Genomic DNA, 16827 nt, shown 5'->3' with positions numbered 1-16827 from the left:
AGAAACCAATCAGAAATCATCTTTGCGGCGTTGCGTTCAAATCTAAGCCAATCAAATTGCAGCTTTGCTGTACGTCATGATAATCGTTCCCTCCAACATCTAAATTCTTTCAAGTGTTCCGGATTGCACAATGCGTTCACTGGCTAGAAATGAATGTCTCACAGCGCTCAAAACGATTTTACTTGATGCACGACACTGTTTTCTGTTTGGAGTGGACACAGTATCATTCTACTTTAACAGTAAATGTGAATGAAAGTTATATTCTATTGTTAACCATACTAAAGTACTTGAATTAATCTGTGGTAATTATATAGTTGCTGCGGTAATACAACTACACTACTATAAACAAATCATCCAATACTTAATTTTTCTACAATCATATAGGGCATGATATACTATAATACACCACATTTTACTGTAGAGCTAACTTAACTGTACTTCAATGTTTTTTAGTTTTATCAGTTCACTATAGTTAATTCTCTGGTATGTGGTAGCATTTATTAACTGTTGCAAATACTGTAATATACACAGTTTAAAATGCTTTACTGTAGTATGGTTCCAAAACACTATAGTGTCTTTATGTGGGTAACAATTATCTATTCTCTACATATATCAGCTAGACACACTACAAATACACTATAGGTTTATATATATTTTTTTATTTTTTATCAAAACAATCAGCATATTTTGGTTATGTTGGATTTCAAGTTTGAATGCTCCATTTTCTTTTCTTGAAGCTAACATGGTCCATTGTCACACTGGTTTATTCAAATGAGTCATGTTATTTGCTCTGACACAGAAAAATATAAGTGCACATGTGTTTCAGCAATATTTCAGAAATGTTCACACCAACTGTCTAAAATATCCCTGAATGTAAATGCTTCACATAATTTTTCAAAATAGAACCGTCTGCTTTTCAGGATGCCCCACATTATTGGAAATCCTCATGCTGACATTGTTATTTACAGAGCCTTCATGTCCCAGTGAGTATTGGGGGCTTACGTGTAGATTGTCCCTTCACATGCAGATACACAAACAGAAGAGCTGAAATACACTGTACTGCAATGAGATTTTTATAGAAAACAGGCAGTAGATAGTAATAATATATATATATATATATATATATATATATATATATATATATATATATATATATATATATATATATATATATATATTAAAAATCAGTTGATTCAGTTGTTTGTCCAAATGAAAGCAGCAAGTTGTAGAGTATCTCAGGTTCTCAAGTTTTCTAGACGTCATAGAACAGACGCACAAGGTGATAACGAATGCCAAATGCCACAGCACTCCCCAAAACCTGCATTAAAAAATAGATAATTGTATTATTAATAATATCAATGATATTTTAATCCAAGTTAACAGTTCCCTTAAAATAACAAGAATTCACACAGTCTTGGAAAACCTTGATATCTAAAGCAGTCTAATTATAAAAGTGGTATTTCTAGACATAAAAAAGTCATGCAAATTAATAAAATCTTGAAAAACTACGAGCAATTTTACAATGAATATACATTTTATTATTGATGCCAGTCTTTTTTTTTGTATGAGAGCAGACATACAAACATATCCCCTTATGCAGTAACTCACAGTTGCTTGAAAGAGTCTTTAAATTCCAAAAGAGTGGGTCTCCTGAAGAACATGTTGCTCATAAAGCTTCCAGAATAAATTGAATTTATTATTAATAATAATAAATTTAGTTTAACTAAGAGTGCCATTACTTTAATATATGTTTTAATTTAATATATGTTTGGACAACAATTCTCACGTAGGACTGATGATAATGATCAAACAGATGCCTTCTTATCTATCTATAAAGGGTAGTTATATTTATATCTATCTATAAAGGGTAGTTCTCCCCAAAATGAAAATTGACTCATAAATTACTCTTCCTCATGTGGGTTTCCATCTTTATAAGTTTCTTTCTTCTGTGCAACACAAAAGGAGATATTTAGAAGAATGCTGGTTGCTGTGTCCTATCAACATCCATAGTTGGAAAAAATTACTAAGGAAGTCAATGGGTACCAGCTACCAGTATTTTTCAAAATATCTTCTTTTTGTGTTTAACAGAAGAAAGAAGCTCAAATAAGTGAAGGATGAGTAAAGGATGACATTATTTTTATTTTAAGGGGAACTATCCCTTTAATAAGTCTGTAACTCACAAATATCCCAGCCTTATTTACCTGCATTAACAGCATGATTGCAGTCAATGTTCTCTCATGGGTAGGTCCCAGTATTTTCAGCACCAGATTGATAAGGGTCATATTGTTACACTCAATAAACTCATCATCTCCTTCCTGCCCTCTACGCACATCCAGAACCCATAACTTTTCTGCCACCTGCAGGATGAAAGAGGAAATTACATTTAAACGTTCTCAAAATAGGATGTGCAATCTAATCAAACAAACAGTCCTAAACCCATATAACGTGATGTGGTGTCATGAGTGTTTTTACCTTTAGAATAAGTTGCCCTAATTTGCCAAGGTCTTTCTGTTTGAATTTGGAGTAGCTCATGCCCAGCTTTCCTGTGTCTGACTGTAACCTGTATTAATCAGATTTAGATGTCAAGCCCACACAATAATTTCATTTTGCTTTACTTTTGGTGTAACTGCTAAGGAAGCACTGTGTGCATTCACTGATGGGAAACTTAAGATCAACAACAATAAATAAATGTGTAAAGTCAATATTACACACTGTTTACACATTTTAATTTTTAAAGAACACTGATTTCAGATTAGATTCAGGACTTTATTTAGTAGATTTCTTTGAAACAAGTAAATCTGCAGTTTTAAGCATGAAAAAAACAACAACGTCAGTGTTGCTTTATATTTTTAGTATAAATAATCTCTTGTTTTTACTTGTGGACATCTCACAAATTAAGTGAATGAATAAAGAAAATAAACCACAAAAGAAAAGAATGTTTCAAACATCTGAAAAAGCTTGATTTTGGCCCGATTTTGTTTAAAATAACAACAAGCCAGTTTGTTTTTTAATCTCACTTGAAGTATATCAAGCAGGGCTCAACAATAAGGACTGCCCGATGGCCCGGGGCCAGTGTGTGAGATGCTCGGGACAGCAGACAGAATCGTTACTGGCCCGATCGGGCCACTGCTGAATTGTCACTAAAGTTTAATTTGCCTGTGACTATTTGTCAATTGCGTGCAAATACAGTTTTAGAATTGAGAAACAGTTTGTACTTTCAAGCCTTCAAATGCTACCTTCTTGGTTCTTCTTATCTGATTAGATGTTGTGAACATGTTATTAGTACAGCGAAGAGACAGCAACATGGCGGTAACATCAAATGATGATGCTAAAGGAAAACATTTGTTTCTAACGTCTTGGAAGCAGACATATACGAGCGTACACCATGACTAAAAAAATTAAGTTATGTACAGTTTGCCATCAGTTTAGCCAGTCTTTAGCCATCTTTTTTTTTTCAAAACACTTTGAGTTTTGCTTATTACACATTTATTAAAATTTTTTAAATATTTAAATTCTAGATTTACAAACATTTTGACACATTTTCATTTTATTTGTGGCTAAGAAATAGCTATAAACTTTTTTTGGTAGGGCCAGTGAAAATATTGGCAGGGCAAGTACAAATCTGAACTACTAGTACGATTGGGCCAGTAGAAAAAATCCTTTGCGTTCAACCTTGTCAAGGCTTTTAGAGATCAGCTATGTTACCATTTAGACCACGTTAGACTAGACTTCTGTTTTTTTTTTTCAAACAACTTGTGCTTGCCAAGTTATTTCTGATTCATCTGCTTGATCATCCATTGTCATAAAACCGAAGGCTTGTAGTAAGAGGCATTACATTTCTGAAACACTCATAGCTTTGTGAAAAAATAGAATGCAATCTCAGCATTTAAGACAAACTATGATTATAAATGCTTCAATAATGTATATCATATGGGAATTTTTTTTTTCAACATTAAAGCATGTTAACCTGTTCCCTTATTCCCAATTTACCAAATGTCCCTGACTTTTACTGACGAAAAGCTGAATATCCATGACCTATTATTCAGTCATTGTATCCTAAATGCATAGAGACTTACTGTCTCATTCACTTCCATTCATTTTCGCCACACAAAACAACTAATGCTGTTTGATGTTGTAAGCTGTAATTTTCTTATCATAATATTTAAATGTAAATGATTTGATGTGCAAATACTTTGACCATTTTATAAGCCTAGTTATGTAGGCAAATGTATTGGAAGACTACACATTTAAAGAAAAGAGTTGCTTGCTTCCACATTGCAAAATAAGGTGAATAATTGACAGAGAAACAGGCAACTGTTATGTTGCACACTAAGCACACACAAAACAATGTAATATTTTAACAGGACCAGGCTGGTAACTACATTTGATTTAAGGAGATAATGAAGGAATAATGTGGCACTGAAAAAATAGGCTAACTGTATCTAACAAAGAGCTGACAAATTTAAAATAACAAACAAAAATTATTGATATTCCTTGGTTAAAATATTCTAAACAAAGATCTCCCTGACTTGCAATGTCTGGAACAGACCTTCTAAAATTCCCTGATATTCCAGAAACTCCAAAAACCTTAAAAATGCCCTTTAAAAAGGCATCATAGGACCTATTTAAGTAAACAATAAATATTTAAATAGCAATCAAAGATGAAGCTTATCTTTAACTATTTTATTAGACAGACTAAAATATCAAAAATTTTCTAAAATATGCATATTTAAACCCATATCCTCACTTCTCTCTATCCAGCAAATCACTTAAAATTAAAAGTAAATCACTTTAAAATTGTAAAAAGAGTGTGTATAATGAAGAACATATAGCTCTCATAGCTTCCAGACTACTAAAATTTAAATTATTTAATTGAAGTGTCCTTACATTTATAATTATGTATAAAAACAAATGTTAGTGAAATTACCTACCTAGGCAGGCGATGTCTAGGGCAGGGAATGATGTGAAAGAGCTGAGGCAGTGAGTAAATAAAGTTGATGACTTGAGGGATGAAGAAAAGCAGCATTGTCTTGCTAAAGTGGCCGAGTATCCCGACAACTGCAAATGTCATTCCAGCAAAGTAACAGAAAGTGTCTCCCACAAACACAGAAGAGGGATACCTAATAGGCAGTATTCAAAAGAGAGAATTAAAGGTGAACTAAGCAAACTTTTAAAAAAAATTAATGTCAGTGTTGGAGCAAGTATCAAAACACACTTGAAATCAATCTGCATTACGGGACATATCTAGTACATCTTGGCAATGGGCATGTTTGTTTTTAGGGATTTTAAATAATAACATTTCCAAAAATTGCTTTATGCATGGCAAATATATAAACAAATATATCTTTGGTATATGCCAATGATAATCAAAAGGCAAGAATTTGAACAAACCAATTGTGGTAGAAGAGAGCTAATGTGGTGAAGAAAAAAGGAATCATGAAGTACAAGGAGAAAACATGGTCATCTCTGTAGTCTCCTGAAAGAGAAATGGCATTCAAAGATCAATATAACAATCCAAGAGCAGATATTAAATATAGCTGCAAACTTTAAACTCTGACTTTAAAAGGCAACAATTATAACAATGTAACTGTTTGCAACATTGATTAATAAGCAGTGCTGAGCAAAACTGACCGCATCTAAAATAAACGTATGTTTTGACATAATAAACTGTATGTGTGTGTACTGTGTATATTTATTCTGTATGTAAAAAAACACACATGCATGCATACATACATTTTAGAAAAAGTTCATTTTTATTTAGATATAAAATATACAGTATATGTACATGTGATACAAATTATATATTAATTAAAATATCCATGTGACAAATTTTTTTGTTGTATCATATATACATGATAAATATACCATATATAACACACCCATATATTATGTCAAAACAAACATTTATTTTGGATGCGATTAATCACGATTAATCTTTGCTGAGCACTTTTAAACAAATGTTGTTGTTTTTTTCAGCAATTCTGAATATTATTTACATTTTTGACTATAATTTCTGAAGACTTCAGTAGCCTTCATATTTACCTTATTTTAAAAATCATTTTAAACAACAATATTTAAAGAGTTTTCTGTATATTTGATCAAATAAATGCAGCTTACATGATTATATGTAAAAACGAATCTCAATTATTGATAGTGTACATACACGTGAAACAAATTACGCCTATATTAAAACCATGCAAAGAGATTTTAATATAAAAATAAGAGGAAAAACAGACCCTCAGCTCACCATTGAGTTCCAGTAAATTAAAGAGGATGATGGACCCTGATATGAAGAGAGCCTGTCCAGACTCAATGCCATTGATGCCAGCCAAGATGTTGATCGCATTTGTGCAAAACACAGCCAACATTCCCATATACACATAATACAGAATTCCTAAAACACAGTATATGCAAAACAGTCAGTTTATAAGCATGTATCATACAATACAATTCAATTCAAGTTTATTTGTATAGCGTATTTCACAATAATATTTGTCCCAAATAATTATTGTCACCTTTACAAAAAGCCAAGGTACACATTACTATTACATTACAGTCAAAAATAAGTAAGTTAAGGAGTTGTGTAAAGGTTAGACAGTAAAGAAACATAGTTAACCTGCAGTTACACAGCATATAGTGTCCTTCCAAAATGGTGATGTACATGTGTATAATACCTACAAAATAAACTTCTCTCTGTCAAGAAAGAGAACACCCAACACTTCAGCAGACTCTCTGACCATCACACTCACCCAGGTCCAAATGCATCCCCAAAAGGAGACGGAAAGGTTTTGGCACGACGATGACAGTGTTGCCAAAGTTAGTGAAGTAAACCATGAGGAGAGGCAGAGAGGCCATGGTGGGCAGCAGAAGTTTGTGTCTCCATCGCAGGTTCAGAACATCATCAGCAAAGCCCAGGAAAATCATGCAGCAGATGGCCAACAATGCACCGATCAGCTGAACAAACTATGTGGATCAAAAAAATGACAATGACTACGTTTCCATCATTCTTCAAAATATCTTCTTTTATGTTCAACAGGGGTAAAAACACTTCTAAAGCTTTGGAACATTCTGAGGAAGAGTAAATAGTGAGTAAATCATTCTTTTTGGGCGAATTATCCCTTTAGATAATATTTCGGAACATCATAAAAGCCTTTGCACAGACTTTGAAACAATTGATCATGTTCTTGATTATTTTAAAACGTTGCAATAACTAAAAGCCCCTGCTGACCCCTAATTCTGCAACATTACAGTAACAAACGATGAGTTCTTGATATTCACTTCATGATTAAAGGATCATTCGTTCTCTCACCTCGTTGTGAGGAAACCGTTGACACTTCTCTCCCATAAAGCACTGTAAGAATGGAACAGGGATGAAGAGGAAGAGGATGATGAGGAAGACTGTCCCACTGATTACACCCTGTGACTCGGGTCTGGTTAATAAAAAGGAAACAAGAGTTAAATTCAGGTGTCAAACGTCATATAGCAAAGCAACACATAATATCGATGCACAATAACATAAGAATAAAAATCCAAAACTTACACCTCTTTCTTTGTGGTTTTATTTAAGTCCATGCCATAAAGTCTTGCAGATATGAAATGTTCCTTAAAGGCAGGAATAAGCTTGACTGTTGCAATGCACCCAAGTGCAGACATACAACAGTTGATGATCAGAGGAACAACAGGAATTGGAGACATCTTCTCGATATAAAACTACAATATACTGAATCTACTGTACTAATATATGTATTGTATTACAACAACTCAAGCGTTCGTTTCCTGTCAGCAACATTCAATGCTATTGCGTTTTATAATCATAATGAAGCAGACATTAACTGAACATGTTTCTTCAAAGTTTACAGATGTTTTAACTACATGTCCGATACGCGGCGGAAACCGTTAATGGATAAAAGCGCGTACAAAAATAACATTTGTTTATTTTCGAAGCGAATGAACGATGTTTCTCTGCAAAGTAACGTTAGATTCATCAGTAAACGGTTGTTTTCTGGCTCAACGTTGACAGCTAGATTTCCACAACCTCATGTAAGTAACCGGCGGTAGAGGAGAACCTCCTGCCTAAATAAATCCCGGCTTAGGTTATGAGTAACTTATTACTCCTACAACAAATGCAAACAGCGTTGACGTCAAATGGTTATCGATATGTCAGTTTACATTGTACGTTTGGCTCTGATCTCATCACAAAATCCACGTCTACTTCCGTCAACATAATCCGTCCGCTGACCGCTTGCATTTACACAACTATCTTAATATACTCTCATGATCTAATGCTATGAGAGTTAACGATTAAGGTTTTAAGCGCAATGCCGTACAATTCAAATGGATACCAAGGAGGTGTTTAGTCAGAGATATGTGTAAGTATGTTTTGATACTGTCATATTGGTTTTGAGTCGAACTTTTTGCAGGCGTAACACAACCGGAAACTGAAATGAAAAGCATGTTAAAAGTCTCAACTTCCGTGAAGTAATATTTTTGACATTGTAGTGATACCTGGCAATTTGTTAAATGCAGGGCTACAATATTATTCATGAAATAAATTAATTCATTCATTTATTTTCTTTTCGTCCTAGTCCCTTTATTAATCAGGGGTCACCACAGCAGAATGAACCGCCAACTTATCCAGCACATGTTTTAGGCAGCAGATGGCCTTCCGGCCGCAACTCAACACTGGGAAACCCCCATACACTTTTGCATTCACACATATACACTACAGACAATTTAGCTTATTCAATTCACCTGTATTGCATGTCTTAGGACTTTGGGGGAACCGGGGCTCGAACCAGCAACCTTCTTGCTGTTAGGCAATTGTGCTACCTACAATTGTGCTACCCATGACAATTGCTATGTCATGTTAGTTTTATTTATCAAGATATTATTATTGTTTGAAAAGTTTAATTGCAGACAGAAAAAAATCTACAATACGATGTTTTTATTTGAATATGTGATTGTATGAAACTTATAAGAGCATTTATGTATTGAATACAATACCATTCAAAACTGCTTTATTGGCATGACTGTAAATGATAAATGTTGCCAATGCTTGAAATACTGTAGGTGGACAAATACAATATTAAAATAAAAGAATGGAAATAAAATATCATAATAATTTAAACTAAAAAAAAAACTATGTAAGAAATAAAAACATGTGAACATTTAAAAAAAAAACACAGTGTTTACCATATAAACACACACAGTCAAAGGGTCACTGTAGTATACAGTAGGGAAGCATACACTAATACATTCCCAAAAGACGTTATAATTTGAACGACATTTAGATTGAACAAAAACAGGAGAATGGAAAAAAAAACATTTTATTTCTTTATTAGAACAACATGCAGTGTGATATGGAAAGCTGACAGCCTAAACCAATTTTTATTTTCAGGTGAAAAAAAAAGGTCATTTAAAGAAAAAAATATTTCAGACTCATGAAAGTATATTCTGAGAAGTTTAAAAATCAAAGAAGGCCTCAGTCAGGGGTATGCCAGAAGAAAAACAAAACACAACATACTGTAGGCTATACATGCTTAAAGGCATAACAAAAAAAATAATAATTTAGTTCAATTTGTTAATTTGTTAAAACATTAATTTGTTTTATAATATATTACAGCATATGACATGGATAGAAAAGTATTCTGAGCAGTTGATTAAAGTTAATTAAATGAGCCAATATTAACATCTTTCTTGAGATTTGCAATTAAATTTATTTATCATTTTAATAATAATTATAAACCCAATATGGAAAAAAACTACATAAATATTCCACAAAGACAACCAGTCGAACATATGGGTTCATTAATTGTTAATACATATATTTGGGAATGAATTGTTTTTTTCAAAATTAGAGAAGTCGATTTGAACCACTTAACACCAAATGAAAAGATGCTATTAAAAACTGTTAAAAGGAGCTCAACTAACCTATGATTTTTACCAAGTCTAATAAATCATGATAAATCAAACAAATACAAGATGCATTTGTAACAACAACATAAAAAAAAAAATTACTTGACATAATGTAACAAACGTCAGCGAAAACTCTTTTAAGGATCAGCCAGGGAATATGCGCTTTACGCATGCGCAGCCTGAAGTGTGCGTGTCTCTTTAAACGCGTTGTCCTTACGCGGTATGTGTGTTTGTGTTGCTACACTATTTGACAGCTCGACTGTTCTGTTCCTGCGCATTACCATTACAGACCGTCCAACACCGCCGGTGGGAGGAAGACACATTTTCTCCTGCGTGGACTGCACTGGTCATTGTAAATGTGTGATTTTATGTCGCACGCTAAAGACTGAAGAGACGGAGGCCATGTACCGATCAGCTCAGGTTTGATCGTGGAAGATGCTCGGACCTGAAGGCTGGTGCTGGAATTACGAAGACATGATGTAGCCATTGAACCACTCTTCTGTAGCTAGTCAGCGCGCGAACACGGCGTTTCTCATCTGATCGGTAATAAATCCTTCATATTGTTTTCTCTTGCACAAACATTTATTCGGCGTCATATGCGCGTGCAGCATTTTGTTGACGGTATGCGCGATTCGAGTCAGCTGAACTGACTGAACTGAGTCAAATGCTCAAAACATAATGATGTCTAGCGTTTCATAGGCAGCTCACTGGGGTTTCAAACGCCGCTGCTTTTGTAATGGTGACCAGTGAGGGAAAACATGCATGGTTTGATAAGAACGCCATCATTTGTGTTAGAATTAAGTACACCCTATCACAATGAAGGGACTGAAACTGAATCGCTAGATGGGTCATGGTGAGCTCGTTCGCCGTTGCAGTGCAGCACTGACCCAGAACACAGCTGCTTCATCGCTGCTGCTGGGCTGTCAGAAATGTGACAGAATCGGAGCGGCTCTCATACACATACACACAGGCTTCACACAGGACTAGACTGTGCAGCCGAGCTGAGTTTTCTGGAAGAAGTTGGCCACTTCTCCGGTTTCAGGAGAGGCATTGAATGTCACACTTTCACCGAAATGCTTAGTCAGTTTGCTCAACTGCTGAAACTTTTAAGCACAGGTGGGAATACTAACAGGAGATGCACTTGTAAATCTAGTGATAAGAACACACGCTGTGAACCTTGGGAAATGTAAACATTATAATATTAACAGCACAATAAATAGTAATAACAGTAACTGTGGTGTTGTTAAAATTGTTCACTTTCTTTTAGGGAAGATGGCCTTCCTTCTGGTATGTTTGGTTGGATAAGAGGAAAATTTTAGCCAATAATGTAATTGAAATATAAACAGAAAACAAAAAATATTTCTGATTTGCAAATAAGCATCAAAAAGGTCATTATTTACTCCTCCTCATTGTGTTCCAAATGTGTATTTATTCAGATTTTTATGCATGTAGAACAAGAAAAACCCCTCTGTATCATTTGTTGTGAAAGTAAATGTTGGCTTAGGGGCCGTTTGCATTTTAGCAAGAGTATTTTGATTTTTAGTATTTCTATAAATGTGTTTTATAGTTTTCAGTGGTTTTCTATGGAATGACATTGAGAACCACTGATAGACATGTTAGACCATTGTACTCACACTTTTTACTATGTCTCAAGCATATCACGGTTATATTAACATGACTCTGTATTTATTCTTTAAATATTTCTGTATTTAACTCTTCATATATATATATATATATATATATATATATATATATATATATATATATATATATATATATATATATATATATAAAGAGTTTACATGCAAAAACCTATAAATGCTGCCTGAAACTTTCTTCTAAAATTAGCATTTTTGTCAGGCTCTTATTTAAAAGTTGAGTAATTTCTCTTTTATGTCAATTAATCCGTTATTTTTATTGCCTTTAATGTGAAATTAGTGAAAATAAGTGTTGGAGTTTTAGAAAAATGCTCATTTTAGAAGATTTTTATTTTAATCTTTTAAAATGTTTTGATTCTACTTCCCTGCAACTTTCAATTTCAAATAAAAAACAGATTTTTGGTGAATGACTAAAGGGACAGCTCTCCTAAAAATGTGACTACACCATCAAATGTATGTGACTTTATCAAACAGATTTTAGGTGTAGTTGTGTAGCTCCACTTCGAGAGTCAAAAAAAAAAAATCCATGTAATATAATCCATGAAACAAAATTAATGCCCACGACTTCTGATGATACATTAAAGTCTAGTGAATCAAAATGATTAGCCGGTGCAAGGTAATAAACAGCATTTGCAAAATCATTTCAGCCTCTTCACAGATATACTCTATATACTCTATTTTGGGGGCAATGGCTTAATTTTGACAGAATATTAACTCTTTAGTGATCTGTCCCTTTACATGTCAGTGTTCCTATGATATGTTGGTGCCACATGGCTGCATATGCCTGCATCTGGTTCTTTTCCAGTCTACTTACTCTCAATCTCTCTCCATCTTTTTCCCAGAGTTCCAACCTTCGTGAGTCAATATTTTCACCCCTTCATAAAAATGGGACTCAAGTGATCAATGCCTTGGGAGATGACGACTTTCCAGGACGTGAGCTGGCTGGTTCAGGTGGCACTTTTCTGTGCCTCGCTGCTGGTCGTACTAGCCTGGCTCGTTCAGTTCTCACTGGCGTTAGTTCGCCCTAGATGGTGCAGCAAGCTGCAGGGCAAGAGGGAGACCCCGTGGCAGCTGCCCTTGAGTCTCACCCATCAAACACTGACCGGAGGTGTGTGGGGATCTCTCCTGAGGCTGAGGCTGGGACGAGACGGGGCAGGAAGTGACACTGAAGCTGGCGTCAAGGGCCTTTTGTCCTCGCTCTTTGCCTTCAGGTCATTCAGGGAGCACTGGCAGAGAGCATGGGTGCGGGCACTCAACGAACAAGCCTGCAGACAAGGGGTGAGTTGGATCCTGAGAGGAATTAAATTTAGACCATATGATGTCGCAGCAAATGTGGGAGGTTTTGTGTATATATCCGCATGTGCTTTCATTGTTTCATGCATGTTTATACATGTGTAAGAGTATTTTTAGACTGCATGTGTGTGTGGGCATAATATCATGGCCTAGCTACTTGTTAGCGAATGTGTGGGTGTCAGAGTGTCAGGGGATGCAGGTTCTTGTGTAACAACCACACACACTTCTCTCTCCTCCCAAAAATCTGCTCGGCAGTGAGTATTACATATGACAGGGCTCCGTCTATCCTCTCCTCCGGGGCTTTTTTTTTATTGAGCTAAATTGGCACTTATTTTTCTTGACTAATCAGTGTAAATAAGAATATTTTAATAACTGTCCTAAGCATAGAGATTTTGCTAAATATGTGACAGGTTATTCTCAATACACCTTATATGTAGCTTTACAAGCCATTTTACTCGCCTTTCCCTTTAGACACTAGCAGAGCTAGTGTCATGATCACGGGACTGATCAACCCCTTGGCCCTTCCCCTTACCCCTACCATTCGTTTTGTGTGTTCCTGTGAAGGGGTAGGGGTGTGCCAATTCTCTTTAGCTTGAAGGCATAGGGCTAAGGGGAAGGGGTAAATACCCCTTGGAATGAAGATTTTTCAGGACCACTCTCAAAACCAAGGAGTAAGAAAATGTCCCAGAATACACGGTCCACAACAGCAGGATAGTTACACCCGGAAGTAAGGAGATCCACAAAGTATTTTTTTGTCATTATTACGAATTTTTACAACAAGCACATGTTTTAATATATTCATAACCACGTTTATGTTTTACCGTCATGCTAAAAAAAATGCAAAAATAAATCCATAATCATTATAACTCCTGTATAGCAGTCCCACAAGATTCAGACACTCGAATACTCTGTCAGAAAAGTCTAGTGGTTGGACCTGGGCTTTTTACAGTTTCTGCTATAATGTTAATGTTGTTTTTGGTGTGTTTGCATTGATAAATATGGCCACTGTGTAAATGCACAGTATAGTTATGCTGTTATGCTATAGTTAACTTATTGCTGCATTATATTGTTATGATAACATAATATATGCCTTAAGTGATTTCCTGAAGATAAATACCAAAAAATAAAGCAACTTGAATAACTACAGCAGTCGCGGTCGTCTAATCTCATATGTAGCATGAGATCGTGATGACGTGTAATTATGTGTGCAGGTGCTGTAGTGCTGTCCTATTTCCTAGGGGTAAATTTTAAAGCCCTTTCCCATACACACTCGGCTTTAAGGGCCAAGGGGAAGGGGTAGGGGTACAAAAATAGAATTGGGATTGGGCCAAAGATGACGATCACTGACAGATAGAGATTCGGCTATGGAAAATAAAGAGTTAAAGTTGCTATTAAAGGAAGAAGTTGCAGAGACTATTATGGATGGGACTTTGACAGGGACTTTGTCAGTAACTTTTACAGTTTAATGGACCAGTTTCTTCTTCCTATGGATCATAACATGTAAGTTTGGTTAACATTGTTGCCTCGTTTTGTTTAGTTTGCAAAATATGTGTTCAATTGTGTGTTCCAACTTGTAAGCGCTCTGCGCAGCTTGTAATCAATCATCTATTATAGATCAGTGCTTTTACTATCTTTAAGGTTAAATTTTTTTGGGCTATTCACATATTGCATATATACATACTTTAACAATCGAAATGTTTTTCTGAAATCGCGATCCTCTGCCGTTTGCCTTTTGCAATGGCCACCATTATCTGTTTCTCACACTCGCGGCGCGGTCAGTTTTCAAAATAGTTAAATTTTTGCCACTGTGTGATTTAATACTGAATGCGTGTCGTTGTAATTACTTGGGGTTGGAATTAAGAGTAGAGCTTGTAATATGCTTGTGTTTACCCGCAATGCGTTATTGCATTTTTGCATTGGGCTCTCACATACTCTTTGCTACTTCATAACCATGGTGGGCTTTTTTCTGTGCCTTAGTGCAAGCTTCGTGCTAAGAAGGGGTTTGGAAGCAAATAAATCGCTGAACAAATCATCGTATAATTAAGTAAAAATAAATACATATTAAAAGACATTAAAAGTGTTTTTTGACCTTGCATGCATATCAGCCTGTTTTTGGAGACTCACAAAATTTAAATATGACTTTTTATGATGCAAAATAGGGGCTTTTTAAGGTTTCTAAAAGCTGACTTTTTTTTTTAAGAAACAGTGTTTTGAACACTGATAATAATAGGAAGTGTTTCTTGAGCCGCAGAAGTTCAAATGAATTACAATAATTTTTCAAAAATATTTTTAAAATTCTTACCAGCCTAAACTTTGAATGGTAGTGTAAATATAATCACACGTCTCTTAAAGGTCTCTTTAACAACTGGTTTCCTCTGTAACCATTTGTCTGGGTTAAGAGTGTGTTTGAGGGCTGGTGAGTTGTGTAAAGGTCTTCCCTTCTATATTTAACTATAACTGTATTTGATCTGTCTCTGTATCAAAGCCCAGTCTGCCCAGTAGGTGCTTAAAAAAAGACCATGTCCATCCGTTCATTCTCTAGGCGAGTTTCTCTGTGAAGCCCAGTTAAAATGTAAAAAATGCTTTTAATTGGAATCTCTGAAGATCAGTTCATCAAAAGACTTGTAGACGATGACTATCTGCATATTTACTTTATGAGATATGGGAAGAATGTAAAAATGGCATTTATCACCCAACAGGCGCATCCGGTCGGGTTTTGCAGCAATGTAAGCCTTTAAGGGATTTAAACTTTAATACAGTAAACTTTGCTTCAGCACCTGGGCTATATAGAAAGATTGGAAAAAAAAAAGAGAAAATCCTTCCATCTCATTTCCTTACCGAGGTCTCCAGCCGATAGTTGTGCCAGTTCAGCAACCTAGTTATTTTCTCAGGTTGTCAAAGTAGGGGGAGGGAAGGCTACAGAACGCAGTTATGCAATTGCTGTACTTTATCTTAAATTTGTTCATAGTGAGTTTCTCTGGGACAGGAAAGGAGATTGAGGCTAATAAATAGCCAGTTATTAGCTCGCTGTTTAATTTAAGTGCCTGTCTTGGCTGCATGCCATAACTGCAGCACTGATTGTAATGTGGTCAGCTGGTCCAAAAAGCAACTTAGCGTTGTGAAGCGCAACGATTCTGCAGACTCCGTATGCAGTAAATCAGGGGGTCCTGAAGTAAGAATTTTCGCTAATAAGCATTCTTGTCTCCAAGAGTCCCCATATGGCAATGAGTCATAGAGATTGATGTTTCTCCTTTTGAGAGGTAATTAGATTTTAATAGTAAATTGACATCAATTTGAAAAGACTTGGTTTGACAACGTTTCTGTTCCTGAAAGCTATATTGAGAACCATTATTGATTTATTAATGCTTTATGTGAGGTATTTGGATGATCTGATAGAAGCTACACCCATCAGTAGACCCACTCGGTGTATGCTGCGCAGAAATCCACAGATTTTTAACCCATTAATGAGTCTATGTATTCACTTGTGTAAATGTGTGTAAATTTATAAATATTCATTTTTTATTTCACTAATATTATTGACATATAATAATAGTAATATTAAAATGTTTATGATTTATATGCAATACAGTTTGTGAAGTAATATTTTCTGTTTTAGTAGATATACTGTATTATATGAGAGTCTTGCTGTGTTTACCAAATAAGTGGATCTAATTGGATTTGCATTGTAAACATAAAATAAATGTTAAAAATGTATTCTTTTTTATATTTCATATATTAATTTTCTGATACTTCTAAAATCATTCCTCATAAATCCCCAGATTTGTTACAAAATTTTCCGCAGAAATAGCAAAAAATGTCTGCAGATTCTGTCTGGCCTTACACTCTCAGAAATAAAGTGTATGTAAGCTGTCACTGGGGTGGTACCTTTTCAGCAGGTACATGTTTGTACTTAAAGGGTCCATATTAATACCTCAAAAGTATATATTAGTACATAAAAAAT

The 16827-nt window shown here is 35.0% G+C and overlaps 2 protein-coding genes across 21 annotated transcripts in view; one reads left to right on the top strand and one right to left on the bottom strand.

The window, feature by feature from the left end:
* Window positions 1-639: 639 nt before the first annotated feature.
* dpagt1 (dolichyl-phosphate (UDP-N-acetylglucosamine) N-acetylglucosaminephosphotransferase 1 (GlcNAc-1-P transferase)) lies at window positions 640-8026 on the bottom strand. The gene is made up of 9 exons (NM_001089411.1): window positions 7541-8026; window positions 7310-7430; window positions 6750-6963; window positions 6248-6394; window positions 5392-5476; window positions 4932-5120; window positions 2473-2560; window positions 2202-2357; window positions 640-1318 (listed from the first exon to the last, which is right to left on the bottom strand). Exons 1-9 carry the CDS (start codon window positions 7693-7695, stop codon window positions 1253-1255), a joined length of 1221 nt encoding a protein of 406 aa, NP_001082880.1. The 5' UTR covers window positions 7696-8026; the 3' UTR covers window positions 640-1252.
* c2cd2l (c2cd2 like) overlaps window positions 7652-16827 on the top strand; it is a 54301-nt gene continuing 45125 nt past the window's right edge. For 4 of the 20 annotated variants that reach the window (XM_073950772.1, XM_073950782.1, XM_073950778.1 and 1 more), the window contains exons 1-3: window positions 7935-8369; window positions 10205-10458; window positions 12416-12851. In XM_073950772.1, coding sequence (XP_073806873.1) covers window positions 12477-12851 — 375 coding nt within the window. In that variant the 5' untranslated portion in view covers window positions 7935-8369; window positions 10205-10458; window positions 12416-12476. Of the gene's footprint in view, window positions 8370-10107; window positions 10459-12415; window positions 12852-16827 lie in introns of those variants that run through there. The other 16 variants (NM_001431126.1, NM_001431125.1, XM_073950774.1 and 13 more) reach the window with 14 other exon arrangements.

This window comes from Danio rerio, chromosome 5 (assembly GCF_049306965.1).
Source record: "Danio rerio strain Tuebingen ecotype United States chromosome 5, GRCz12tu, whole genome shotgun sequence".
In the NCBI taxonomy this organism is placed as follows: Eukaryota; Metazoa; Chordata; class Actinopteri; order Cypriniformes; family Danionidae; genus Danio; species Danio rerio.
The sequence above is the reverse complement of the archived record's forward strand: the minus strand, read 5'-3'. Positions and strand labels throughout refer to the sequence as shown.